At 39.9% G+C, this 14,308-nt stretch overlaps 1 protein-coding gene across 1 annotated transcript in view; it reads left to right on the forward strand.

The window, feature by feature from the left end:
• thbs4b (thrombospondin 4b) overlaps positions 1 to 13,295 on the forward strand; it is a 61,590-nt gene extending 48,295 nt beyond the window's left edge. Inside the window, exons 19-23 of the mRNA XM_061876632.1 lie at positions 958 to 1,006; positions 1,089 to 1,285; positions 4,463 to 4,635; positions 8,108 to 8,247; positions 12,778 to 13,295. Of these exons, the coding sequence (XP_061732616.1) occupies positions 958 to 1,006; positions 1,089 to 1,285; positions 4,463 to 4,635; positions 8,108 to 8,247; positions 12,778 to 12,833 (615 nt within the window). The 3' untranslated portion in view covers positions 12,834 to 13,295. The remainder of the gene's footprint in view (positions 1 to 957; positions 1,007 to 1,088; positions 1,286 to 4,462; positions 4,636 to 8,107; positions 8,248 to 12,777) is intronic.
• Positions 13,296 to 14,308: the final 1,013 nt, after the last annotated feature.

Here is a 14,308-nt window from a genome sequence, read left to right on the forward strand (position 1 = left end):
ACTACCAGAAAAAAAACTGTATCAAAAAATATTTTTTTGATAAATAATTTGATATAACATGACAAAAAACAACAGCAATGCATATTTTTTCAAAGAGTAAGACTCTACACACAAACATTTAATAAAATATGCACATCTTCCATAACAATTTAAATATAAAAAAAACTACCAGTAAATAAAATAATGTTTTTGGGATAAGTATTTTAATATAAAATAAAAATTTTTGTAGAAAAGTCTGCAATAAATAAATAATTACAAATAAGTATAAATAAATATATAAAATCATATTCAATTTGGACAAAAAACATGCGCAATGTCGGAAGAAAATAATACAATAACCATTTTAGAAATTTGTAATAGTCAGTATAAACATTTTTCTGGTTAAATAATTTGACATAACATTAAAAACATTCATTTTGTAAAGAAAAATTGTGAAAATATGGAAATGTAGGTAAAACGATTGAAAATAAAATCAAAACAATGAAAAAATATGTATGTTTCAGAAATAAATATGAATATATAACAATTGCTTCATCGCCATTATTCTTAATTTTTGCTAATAAAGATGTATTTGAAAAAAACGGGGTTTCAGAAATAAGTATGCATAATACCATTTCCTAGTAGCCACTAAAGATCATTTGTGTAGGTAAAATGTATTTAAAAAATAATATTTAAAAAATATGTTTGTTTTCAGAAATAAATATGCATACAACATTTGCTTAATAACCACTAGGGTTCAGTTTTATGGGTAAAAAAATGTAAAATAAAAATTAGCTCAAATTGATAATGGTAGATTCAGTTGTAAACAACAACAAAAATGTGTAACGTCATTAAAGTTGAAGACAATGGCAAGAATGTGTCCCCTAAAATTAACGCCTGTGCTCACAAAAAATGTCAAACCACAATAAACCCTAAGTATGTTCAGTTCATGAAAAATCCATCTTTTTCCTCCATCAGGGAATGGAAATTGTTCAGACCATGAACAGTGATCCAGGTCTCGCTGTGGGTAAGACGTTCCCCCACCGCATTTCTTCGTTCAGTACGTTTAAAGCTTTTAAATAAAAACTAACTCAATTTTGGTTGTGCAGGCTACACGGCGTTCAGCGGCGTCGACTTTGAGGGGACTTTCCACGTAAACACGGTAACGGACGATGACTACGCCGGCTTCATCTTCGGCTACCAGGACTCGTCCTCCTTCTATGTGGTGATGTGGAAGCAGACGGAGCAGACGTACTGGCAGGCCACGCCCTTCAGGGCAGTGGCCGAGCCCGGAATCCAACTCAAGGTCGGCGTCATTTTCTATTATTTGCCATTTTTGCTGACTGAGCAGTCAATTAATCAATCAAAGTTTACTTATATAGCCCTTAATCACAAATGTCTCAAAGGGCCGTTGCGGCTTGTGCAGATCCCATATCACGGCTACAAAAAACTCAACCCTAAGGGAACAACGAGAACCCTTGGAGGGGGCCGCAGATGTGGGGATCCCCTTCTGGGTGACGAGTGCAACAGATGCTGAGTAGACATGGTTAATAATATGGGAGACCATAACCATAGGGCAGAGACGTCACCACATGATGCATAAGGAGTGGTCCATCCTGGGTCCCGACTTGGAACAGCTCATGCATCCTCCATTAAGGCTGATCCGTGGTCATCTGATAACCTCTCCACGCAGGAGAGGGGGGCAGAACAGAAAAGAGAGACGGCAGATCAACTGGTCTAAAAAGTGGTCTATTTAAAACAGGGCTCTCAAACTCAATGTATCTGGGGGCCACTCGATGCAGAGTCTGGGTGAGGCTTTTAAAAAACATATTTGTAAATGTCTTTATTTTTTATTTTCAACACAAAATAACATCAAAATATGTACAAAATGAGAATTGTGCACTGCAACTTTCTCTGTGCAAATAAGACACATCGGGGTGCCGCTGTGCTCAACAGAGAAATATTGCATCTCCCACTTTTCCTGGAATTTTCTTTGCTCATCAATAACCTTTCTCTTCACTGCAGGCTTTGAAAAAGACATGTTTGGGGTTGTGGAATATATTTGTATTTAGCCGATGCAAGGAGAATAATGTTATTTCCGCAATGTGTGTCATTCCGTTTTCCTCCCTACAGCAACACGGCAGGATAATAGCCGGGAAAGTACCGGGATAGCGAGCACAAAAAAGTGACGGCTCCCGGAGTGTTATCTGGCGTCATATAGAAATATATGTAGTGTTCATCGTGTGAACCAATGCAAATTAAACAATAAAAAAAACAAATAACGGTTTGAATTGGTCCAGGTTATCGGGGACTGTTATTACTGACGGACAGGTGTCGCGGTGTAACTGCAGCCAGACACCTAATAAAACCCTCTTTTCCATGGCAACGTTTCTGTCACTTTCACTCATTTGCCGCTTTTCTGCCAACGCAGGGATAGGCAACCTAGAACGTTGAAAGAGCCATTTTGGACCCAATTAACAAAAATCGTCTCTGTCTGGAGCCAACGGGAGTTGGGGGCGGATCTCGATGTGGAGTTTACAGTTACGGTAGCACAATTAAGCCCCGAACGGGCTAACATCACGACTAACGTGTTCACGTTGGGGAATCAGCGCCGGGGTCCGATGCACCACAGTTTTATATTGTCGCTCGGTCCTTCGGCGGAGTGCATCGGAAGCTAACGGACCGCTCGTCTCCCCGGCCCGGATTGTTACAGCAGTGCTGGGGGAGGGAGCGAGAGAGAAACACACACACAGTGACAAGAGAGAAATAGAGAAAGAGAGAGAGAGAGAGAGCAGGAAGGGAGGGAGGGAGGAAGAGCGCGTGCAGGTCTAGTGGAAAAGTGGCAAAATGTTTCTCTGCTTGTATCACGCAAGTGACGTCAATGTTCATATACCGTGATTGGTGGATTCCTTCAGCTCTGCACACAACACTGTCAAACGCCATTCATATTAAAGGGGAACATTATCACAATTTTAAAAGGGTTAAAACCAATAAAAATCAGTTCCCAGTGGCTTATTTTATTTTTCGAAGTTTTTTTCAAAATTTTACCCATCCCGGAATATCCCGAAAAAAAGCTTTAAAGTGCCTGATTTTTGCTATCTGTGAAGCCACCGTCCATTTTCCTGTGACGTAATCCAGTTATATAAATACAAACAATTGGCGGATAGCACAGCAAGATTTAGCGACATTAGCTCGGATTCAGACTCAGATTTCAGCGGTTTAAGCGATTTAACAGATTACGCATGTATTGAAACGGATGGTTGGAGTATGGAGGCAGATAGCGAAAACGAAATTGAAGAAGAAACTGAAGCTATTGAGCGAATGAATAGCTATTGACGCTGTTCGGCCATGTCTGCCTTAGCATCGCCGGTAAAATGTGCAGACCCAACGATCTGGACTTTCGCATCTTGTGACACTGGATCAACTTAAATCCGTCGATTGGTAAGTATTTGTTTGGCAATAAATGTGGGTGTAGGGAAACGCTGGATGCAAATATAGCTATAAATGTACATACAGCTAGCCAAAATAGCATGTTAGCATCGATTAGCTGGCAGTCATGCCGTGACCAAATATGTCTGATTAGCACATAAGTCAATAATATCAACAAAACTCACCATTGTGATTTCGTTGACTTTATCGTTGGAAATGCATCTGCAGGTTATCCATACATCTCTGTGCCATGTCTGCCTTAGCATCGCCGGTAAAATGTGCAGACACTCCGGCACATTCAAGGTGGGTCTGGCGGCAGATTTCTTTCACTTTATCGTTGGAAATGCATCTGCGTTGAGTGTCGCAGGATATCCACACAATCTTGCCATCCCTGTAGTAGCATAGCTTTCGTCGGTAAAGTGTGCGGAACAAACGACTGACTATTTCGTCGGCTTTCCCCAAACCCTCGTATTTTGAACAAATTTCGTCCAATTTCTTGCCACTTTCGCATCTTTGGGCCAGTGGTGAAACTTGAATCCCTTCCTGTTAGTGTTGTCACACCATCCGACAACACACCCACGAGGCATGATGTCTCCAAGGTACGGAAAACAGTCGAAAAAACTGAAAATAACAGAGCTGAGACCCGGTGTTTGTAATGTGTTTGAGAAAATGGCGGCTTTATTACCTAGGTGACGTCACGTTCTAACGTCATCGCTCCGAGAGCGATAAATAGAAAGTTGTTTAATTTGCCAAAATTCACCTATTTAGAGTTCGGAAATCGGCTAAAAAAATATATGGTCTTCTTTCTGCAACATCAAGGTATATATTGACGCTTACATAGGTCTGGTGATAATGTCTGCGTGTCCGAGATCCCTGATTTAAAGGCTCGACTTTGCTCCTTACCTGCTATTACAACAGTGCAATGTTCATAAGAGACCACGAGTTCAAAGATATCTATGTTTTCCTTTCATTGTTTTGAATCGGTAAACAAAAGCCCCAAAAACAACGTTCCGCTTAATGACAATTCACCAGTCGAGTTCTCTCTCTTTGTCAGGCCGTCAAATCAAGATCGGGCCCCGGGGAACATTTGAGGAACTCTCTGTGGCACACCGGAGACACACAAGACCAGGTGCGCCTGCTGTGGAAGGACCCCCGCAACGTTGGCTGGAAGGACAAGGTGTCTTATCGCTGGTATCTGCAGCATCGCCCGCAGGTTGGATACATCAGGTAAAGTCAACATCATAATAAAATGTGCCTTTTAAAGATAGTATTGATCAGTTTTCCTGCTTTTTCTAAGCATATTATTCACAAATTTGAAGAATCACGATGACTCATTATATAAATAATTTGCTTAGATAATTTAAATTACCGTATTTCCTTGAATTGCCGCAGGGCATATAGTATGCGCCTGCCTTGAATTACTGCTGGGTCAAACTCGCGTCGCAAAATAATTAGCACATGCTTAGTATTACCACCTGGTTAAACTCGTGACGTCACGAGTGACACATTTTCAAAATGTGTCATTGATTTTAATTCCGGTAATTTAAAATCGTATAAAGGGAAGAAGATTAAGAGCTATTCAGTAGGATTTAAGGTCCAAGCTTACATCACACTCAAATTTTTACTGCATGCCTTTGGTAAGTGCCGGAGTGAGAAGAGGTTTTAAAATAATTAGCGCATGCTTACTTTTACCGCATGCCTTTGGTAAGCGCAGGAGTGAGAGGAGGTTTTAAATTAATTAGCGCCCCGGCGGCAATTCAAGGAAATACGGTAACTTTAAAAAAAGACCAAAGTAATTTTGAGCAAACAGTCCCAAAAAGCAATTGACAACGATAAAGAAGGGTTTATTATACATATTACTCTTGGCAACCAGAAGTAGATGTGTGCATAAGAGACACGAACAAAATGCAGTTAAATTAGATATGAAGAAATAATGTTTTGTTGATATTTTACAAGTTATGTAAAGATTTGTATTTACTATAAATGATGACATATGAACAATAACCAAAAAGACGACATCGACGGTTACAATTCAGTTCAACCCAATATGTTTAGTCGCCATATGTTTAAATTTTAGATCATGTTTAAAGTTAATATAAAAAGGTAAATACAATAGGTTGATATGTCAAAGGGGGAAAAAAAGTGAAGCCAATTCAAAACTAACGCCGCTTCGGCATGAATTGAAAAAGTAAACAAAACACAATAAAAAACTATGAATAAACAAATGTTCTTCAGACATTATAGCTTTAGGGAAAAGATTCAGCTAAAATATAAATTTAAATAGTACGGTCGTTTTAGAAATACGGCCGTAAATCTGCCACAATGACGGCGTTCGAAGCGATGCTAAATTAGCAATGATGGGACAAGCGGTACAAAAATGGATGGATGGATGGATGGATCCATGGGCTTTTAAATGGCGGTGCTGCTAAACCAAACTGATCATGTTGACTCACAGCTGAATACATGATTTATGCGATGATTTTTTTGCGATTAGTCGCAAAAGTTTACACGTTATTTTCGAAAGCCCTCGTTTTGATTGACGTTCTATTTTTCAGACCATAGGGCACACTGCCTTATAAAGGTCTATTTTCTTACAAAAGGCACAAAGGACTAAAGCCCATTAAAGGAGTCATATTATGATTTTGTTTCTACATTTAAAACACTTCCCTGTGGTCTATATAACATGTAATGGTAGTCCTTGGGTCAAAATGTTACATAAATTATGTTTTCAAGTCACTTTCTGACCGTCTCTTGAGGATGTACCATTTTGTTGGCGGTCTTATTTACGTGGCTCCACTTCATCTGTTTTTCCCGAGAGACTCACGAATTTCAGTGCCATCCCGAAAATCTCCCGGGGCAACCATTCTCCCGAATTTCTCCCAATTTCCACCCGGACAACAATATTGGAAGCGGGCCTTAAAGGCCCTGCTTTTAGCGCGTCTTCTACAACCTGTCGTCACGTCCGCTTTTCCTCCATACAAACAGCGTGCCGGCCCAATCACATAATATATGCGGCTTTTACACACACATAAGTGAATGGAAGGCATACTTGGTCAACAGCCATACAGGTCACACTGAGGGTGGCCGTATAAACAACTTTAACACTGTTACAAATATGCGCCACACTGTGAACCCACACCAAACAAGAATGACAAACACATTTTGGGAGAACATCCGCACCGTAACACAACAGAACAAATACCCAGAACCTCTTGCAGCACTAACTCTTCCGGGACGCTACAATATACACCCCCGCTACCACCAATGCCAACCCCCCCATCTCCCGAATTCAGAGGTCTCAAGGTTGGCAAGTATGGTTGTACCAGTAATTTTTTATGTTAGAACTGTACTTTATAGTTTATACTTTATATTAGAAATGGTCACAGCGGAAGATGAATGCTCCACAACAACAAGATACAGAAAAAGAAGGAGCTTATTATTATTATTATTACTACAGTGGCGGATGAATGCACATTTTCTGTGCTTATGCAGATGCCAAATACACATCAGCAGGTATGAATGGGTAAGAAAAGTTGCCTTTGCATAATATTGCCAAACAAAACGTCAGATTATGTCACCTGAGAGGTGCCATAATGGGGTCCTTATACACATACCATAATAATCATCATCATCGGCGGTCACTCGAAGCAAGTATGACGATGCGTGACTTTGTTTAACGTGGGGAGACTGGTGCACAGACAGTCACCACACCATCCTTGACAGATCCGGGTCAAGGTCCAGTAACATGGGGTCCAAGACGACCGGGGACCCTTTTCTGCTGCAGCCTTCATCAGCCGTTGTGACGCTCTGTAGGGTTAGCAGTCATCCTCCGCCTGTTCCGCCGTTGAGGTCTTGGCTTTTTATTTCCCCATAACTGGGCCCACATGGATGTGGGGGTGCCTTATTCCGACATTGCAGCCGTTGTGGTTGTTCATACATTTACCGTCTTCCGCCGACTCCGCCGTTGAGGTCTTCACCGTATCCCTGGCTAGGGGGCAGTCAAGTACTAGGCCTTTGCTCACTGCCACCTGGGGTAACAGTAGTAAAGGGGTTAACCTCCAAGTGCCCCAAGACCCCAAAGAGGAGCCTCCACTGCCGGATGCACTTTAACGTCATGCCCAGGACATATAATAAAAATAATACCGTATGTTGAAGAACAGTACGTCTGACTACGGTAGCCGTAATGCGCCTAGAATCCATCAAGTGGTTGACAGATTTTGAGCGCCGTGCGTAATGTTCTCCGTTCTTAATGAAACATCCAAATATTGCTGTTGCTTGCTTACGGGTACTTGCTAGGGTCATTTATTGAACCGGCATCAGCCTACAGGCCACATATATCTCTCAACAGTCACACTTATTATACCATGTAAGAAATGAAAGATTTTCCAGGTCAGTAAGGACAACCAGAATTAATCTGTGCATTAGCCACATTGGGTTATAAGACACGGACAATTTCAGAGAAAATTAAAGGATTCTAAGTGCGCCTTAGAGTCTGAAAAATATGGTGGTTTATTTTTGTGGTTTACTTTGCAGTCTTGTACAACGACAGTGCGTCATTCTGAGAGCTGGATAAGCATATTGGATATGTTATTTCCTTGGTGGTCTGACTCATATCGCCCTGATAAATGAATGTTTGATTAAAGCAGTGCGGGGGGAAATCTGTTATTCACAAATTCATCTACTTCCATGTCCTGTTTAGGGCTCGCTTCTACGAGGGTTCTGAGCTGGTGGCTGACTCTGGCGTGACCATCGACACGACCATGAGGGGAGGACGACTTGGCGTCTTCTGCTTCTCCCAAGAAAATATCATCTGGTCCAATTTGAGATACCGCTGCAACGGTAAGGACGGTGTCGTCTTGTCATTGACACTTTATTTACCCCACGGTACCCACTCGGCTCTCTTCACTTTACTACCTGGCACCAGTTCGAGTCATACTTGCCAACGCTCCCGATTTTCCCGGGAGACTCCCGAATTTCAGTGCCCCTGCCGAAAATTTCCCGGGGCAACCATTCACCCGAATTTCTCCCGATTACCACCCAGACAACAATATTCGGGGCGTGCCTTAAAGGCACTGCCTTTAGCGTCCTCTACAACCTAAAAAGGAGACTATCATATATGTATCCGTTATCCATTGGTGTATCTATAAGCCATAAAGTAGGCAGGCACGGAGCTATTTCTCAGCGTGTGTTTATTCCAGCCGGCATGTTAATACACTGACACACAACATCGAGATTCCCATCATGCGTTGCTTCAAAATTACGGCAAGTAGTAATGTCCAAAAACATAACAGAGATGAAGCAGAAAAAGGAAGAAGAGATATGGCGACAACGAGTAAGAAGAAGTATGCTTACAAGTTCCAAAATGATTGGAAAAAAATAACATCAGTTAATCCAGGACAGCTCGAAGGGGAAGGGGTATGCTGCCTGCAAATTTTGTAGATCAGACTTCTCCATTGAATTCGGAGGCCGAACAGATATAGTAATTAATGAACTGATTATTTTTATATATATATATATATATATATATATATATATATATATATATATATATATATATATAAATAAATAACACACACACACCCCTCAACCACCACCCCCATCTCCCGGATTCGGCGGTCTCAGGGTTGGCAAGTATAAAGTATACACACTTACTCTTAAGAACTCTTTCGGCCCCCATTGACTCCCATTTTTTTTTAACTGATATTTTTAACAGACTGTGTAACCTTGGTGTTATATTTTCCATAAACATTGTACGAATCACAAAAAAAATATTGTTTTGCTGTAATTGCGCCTCTTAACCATCAGCAATTTCCTCAGAGCTTTGATGAGCGTAAATTAGTTAAACTTCTATTAAAGCACTAAAATGCAATGAAAAATGATCTTGGGCAGTTATATATAAGATGGCATATACTGCATATGCCTGTTTTCTCTGTCATTGTAGCTCAGTAGGCACCAGAGTTGTACAGTAAACTGGTACTAATAAAGTACGGCGGTACTAATGAATTAAAAACGGTACTCTACTTCTTTTGAAAAATACCGGTACTTTTTTTTCATCGTTATGTTGTGCGCCACGGTGACAATGCTAGCATACAAGCCGCGGTGCATGGTAGTCAACACACGCACTCACAGCACTTACAAGAAGAAACAATGTGAAGACCAAAGAGCGAGAATGGACCAATTTTGCTTTAAACTTAACGATAAAAGTGGACTTATAAACACTAAGGGGCTGTTGTGCAAGCGGTGCTCTAAAACAGTGGTTCTCAACCTTTTTTCAGTGATGTACCCCCTGTGAACATTTTTTTAATTCAAGTACCCCCTAATCAGAGCAAAGCATTTTTGGTTGAAGAAAAAGACAAAAAGAAGTAAAATACAGCACTATGTCATCAGTTTCTGATTTATTAAATTGTATAACAGTGCAAAATATTGCTCATTTGTAGTGGTCTTTCTTGAACTATTTGGAAAAAAGATATAAAAATAACTCAAACTTGTTGAAAAATAAACAAGTGATTCAATTATAAATAAAGATTTTTACACATAGAAGTAATCATCAACTTAAAGTGCCCTCTTTGGGGATTGTAATGGAGATCCATCTGGATTCATGAACTTAATTCTAAACATTTCTTCACAAAAAAATAAATCATTAACATCAATATTTATGGAACATGTCCACAAAAAATCTAGTTGTCAACACTGAATATTGCGTTGTTGAATTTCTTTTTACATTACATTCATATTTTGTTGAAGTATTATTCAATAAATATATTTATAAAGGATTTTTGAATTGTTGCTATTTTTAGAATATTTAAAAAATAATCTCACTTACCCCTTGGCATACCTTCAAGTACCCCCAGGGGTACACGTAACCCCATTTGAGAACCACTGCTCTAAAACATAGCTAGCTGCCATGAATTGATTAATGTGGGCCCTGACTTAAACTAGTTGTAAAACTTATTGGGGCATTACCATTTAGTGGTCAATTGTACGGAGTATGTACTGTACTGTGTAATCTACTAATAAAATTGTAAATCAATCAATCCAAGCTAATAGCTAGCTAGCGGCTAAAGTCTCTCCTTAGTGTTTAAGCTACTTCTAAATCACTAATCCTTGCCTTCATGGCGACAAATAAGTACGTTTCTACAACTATCATCCCTGCAGGACGAGGAATAGCTAAACATGCTTCACTACACACCGTAGGAGGACACAATAGCTAATTGCTAACAGGAAGCTAGCGCTCCTGAACGCAAACGTAAACAAAAGTGTGAGTTTAAACAGACATCGAGTGTACCAACAATTACAACGATTACATTTATGTTTTTTATCATCATAAAATCGTTTTTAATTTTTTGTTTATAATCTCAGGAAATACATCTCTGGACACATGAGGACTTTAAATATGACCAATATATGATCGTGTACTTACCTGACATCGGGTCGATATCCAAATTTGTGGTATCACCCAAAACTAATGTAAAGTATCCAAACAACAGAATAATAGGTGCGTCTTACATTTTACCAGAAATGTAGTTACAACACGTTAAAACAGAAAATAACCAGATAATAACAATGCATGAATAAAAAGATGAATAATTATTTTTCTACTGCTTGTCCCTCATAATTTTGACAAAATAATGTAATGATAAATGACACCAATTGTTACTGCATACATCAGCAGCTAAAATAGGAGCCTTTATTTGCCTACCTACTACTAAAAGTGAAGTTTTCTAGTATGTTCACGCAGATATTTAATGCCAAAATTGTTATTTGAATGCAATAAGAAACTTATTTTTTATGTATCATAAGATTTTTTTGGTAAACTAAGCCAAAGTGCCATTTTTGTGGTCCTCTTTGGACTTAGACTTGGACAAAATGTATTGCTCCACAAGGGAAATTGTTCCGCACAGTAGTTCAGTTTCAAAAGCTGGAAAAGATAATGCAGGTATTAAGTAGACAAAAAATGTACCATGGTAGCAATAAACAATAAATTAAATAAAGGCCAGCATAAAATAGACGGTAGATCCAGCAGATTTGTTGAGAAAAGTATAAAAAATTATCTAAATAAATTTTGGTACCACTGCCGGTAGCAACATTTTGGTATCCGGTCAACCCTTGTAGGCACTGTAAAAATCAATCAATCAATGTTTATTTATACAGCCCTAAATCACAAATGTCTCAAAGGGCTGCACAATCCACTACGACTACGACATCCTCGGAAGAACCCACATAAGGGCAAGGAAAACTCACACCCAGTGGGCAGGGAGAATTCACATCCAGTGGGACGCCAGTGACAATGCTGACTATGATAAACCTTCGAGAGGACCTCAAATGTGGACAACCCCCCCCCTCTAGGGGACCAAAAGCAATGGATGTCGAGCGGGTCTAACATGATATTGTGAAAGTTCAATCCATAGTGGCTCCAACACAGCCGCGAGAGTTCAGTTCAAAGCGGATCCAAGACAGCAGCGAGAGTCCCGTCCACAGGAAACCATCTCAAGCGTAGGCGGATCAGCAGAGTAGAGATGTCCCCAACCGATACAGGCGAGCGGTCCATCCTGGGTCCCGACAAGCGGTCCATCCTGGGTCTCGACTCTGGACAGCCAGTACTGCATCCATGGTCATCGGACCGGACTCCCTCCACAAGGGAGGGGGGGACAGAGGAGAAAAAGAAAAGAAGCGGCAGATCAACTGGTCTAAAAGGGGGGTCTATTTAAAGGCTAGAGTATACAAATGAGTTTTAAGGTGTGACTTAAATGCTTCTACTGAGGTAGCATCACAAACTGTTACCGGGAGGGCATTCCAGAGTACCGGAGTACTCTTGTTTTGTCTACTTCTGTATCAAAATCAATCTTCCCATGAAATATTGACCCATTCAAGGTTGTAATTACCCCACCTCAATTATTCCACTTTGTTAGTTATTTTTAGAAATATTGCATATTTTGCATTTTGGTGTTTTTTTGTTTTGTTTATAAAAAGGCAATAAAAAAACTTAAAAATGTTATATCAACAAACTAATCTGAATTTGTTCAAAGATTTATAATAAGCATTTAAAAGTTTAAGATAACATGATTTATTGCTGACCTCTGACACTTTTATGAGTGAATCCCAAGAGTAAATGCTTTTATTACTTTGAAATTTTATTATTTTAAGAATAAACTTTTGAAAAAAACTTTTTTAAGCCATTTCCATACTTACTTTCTGCTTTTGCAACCTTTAAACTGTTTTGAAAAGTTTGCATTCAATACCAAATAATATATTACCAGAATCGGTTTGAATGGAGAATTGATTCTGAATCGAATCGCAAGTTGTTGTAAGATTGACATCCTTATTAAGAACATAAATGTGAAAATCTCTTCTTCTTCTTCTTCTTTTTAGACACCATCCCCGAGGACTTTCAAGAGTTCCGCGCTCAGCATGTTGACTCCCTCTAGAAGTCACCGTGAAGAAACATGACTCTTGTGTGTGTGTGTGTGCGTGTGTGTGTGTGTGTGTGTGTGTGTGTGTGTGTGTGTGTGTGTGTGTGTGTGTGTGTGTGTGTGTGTGTGTGTGTGTGCGTGCGTGCATGCGTGTGTGTGTGGGTGCGTGCGCGCGCGTGCGTGTGTGTGTGTGTGTGTGACAAAGAGAAAGAGAGTAGGTGACAGTTTGTGTGTTTTTTTTTACCGTGTAGATTTTGTGTGCATTAATGACCACTTGTACTGTATGTGAAAAAGGCGTCACGTCAGCTTGCCCAACTTCTTGTTTTGATCACGCGATGTTACGCACAATCGTGAACGTACACACATCATGTGGACACAACAGAAAAAATTGTTGTTAATTGTGTGGGATTCGTACGCTAATAGTGCCATTCCATGACCTATTTGATAATAAACAGTATATTGCTCATCTACAATAAACGGACGGATTTTGTTTGTATTATCACACCCAAAATAACGTGAAGGTTCTTCGTTTTTAGGGTTGCTTTTTCTTGGGGTAATACGGTAGTCTGTCAGGTTTAAACTAGTGCCATTATCAAAACCTTTATGTTTAAGCAGGGGTGTCAGACGTATAGCCCGCAAACAGGTTTTATCTGGCCCGCGGGATCAATCAATCAATCAATGTTTATTTATATAGCTCTAAATCACAAGTGTCTCAAAGGGCTGCACAAGTCACAACGACATCCTCGGTTCAGAGTCCACATCAGGGCAAGGAAAAACTCAACACAGTGGGATGTCAATGTGAATGACGATGAGAAACCTTGGAGAGACCGGATGCAATGGACATCGAGTGGGTCTAACATAATATTGTGAAAGTCCAGTCCATAGTGAATCTAACATAATAGTGAGAGTCCAGTCCATAGTGGATCTAACAGAATAGTGAGAGTGCAGTCCATAGTGAATGTCAGCTTCAAACACTGATGACATCTATTAAACAAGACAAAAGGCAAAGAATCAAACAGACAGAATCAAATTTGGACTCAGATCTGAGCAGAGACATGGCCACTCTACTGTCTGTACAGTCCTGCACCACGCTCTAACGATAAAGGTTTACATCTCCTCTTTTATTTTGATATTCAATGATTACGCAACAACACATGTCACAACAGAAATGGGGAGTATGTAAACAGTCATTGTTTTTGGTCACATTGAAGACAAAAGAAAAAGATGCCTCAGGCTTGGGCTCGTCCTGGATTCAGCTTTGGCAGGTGTTTGAGGACAATAGATGACCCCTCCCGTCTCATTCCAAGGTACACAGCGGAATCTTCCAAGACTTTGCTTGGTGCAACAAAGACAACTCTCATCTGTTCACTGGAAACTCAGAGAGCTAAAAGTTGTTTGATAATTTACATACCATTTTTCTGACAGTGAATCTAACATAACAGTGTGAGAGTCCAGTCCATAGTGGATCTAACATGATAGTGAGAGTCCAG

Source organism: Nerophis ophidion, linkage group LG17 (assembly GCF_033978795.1).
Source record: "Nerophis ophidion isolate RoL-2023_Sa linkage group LG17, RoL_Noph_v1.0, whole genome shotgun sequence".
Classification (NCBI taxonomy): Eukaryota; Metazoa; Chordata; class Actinopteri; order Syngnathiformes; family Syngnathidae; genus Nerophis; species Nerophis ophidion.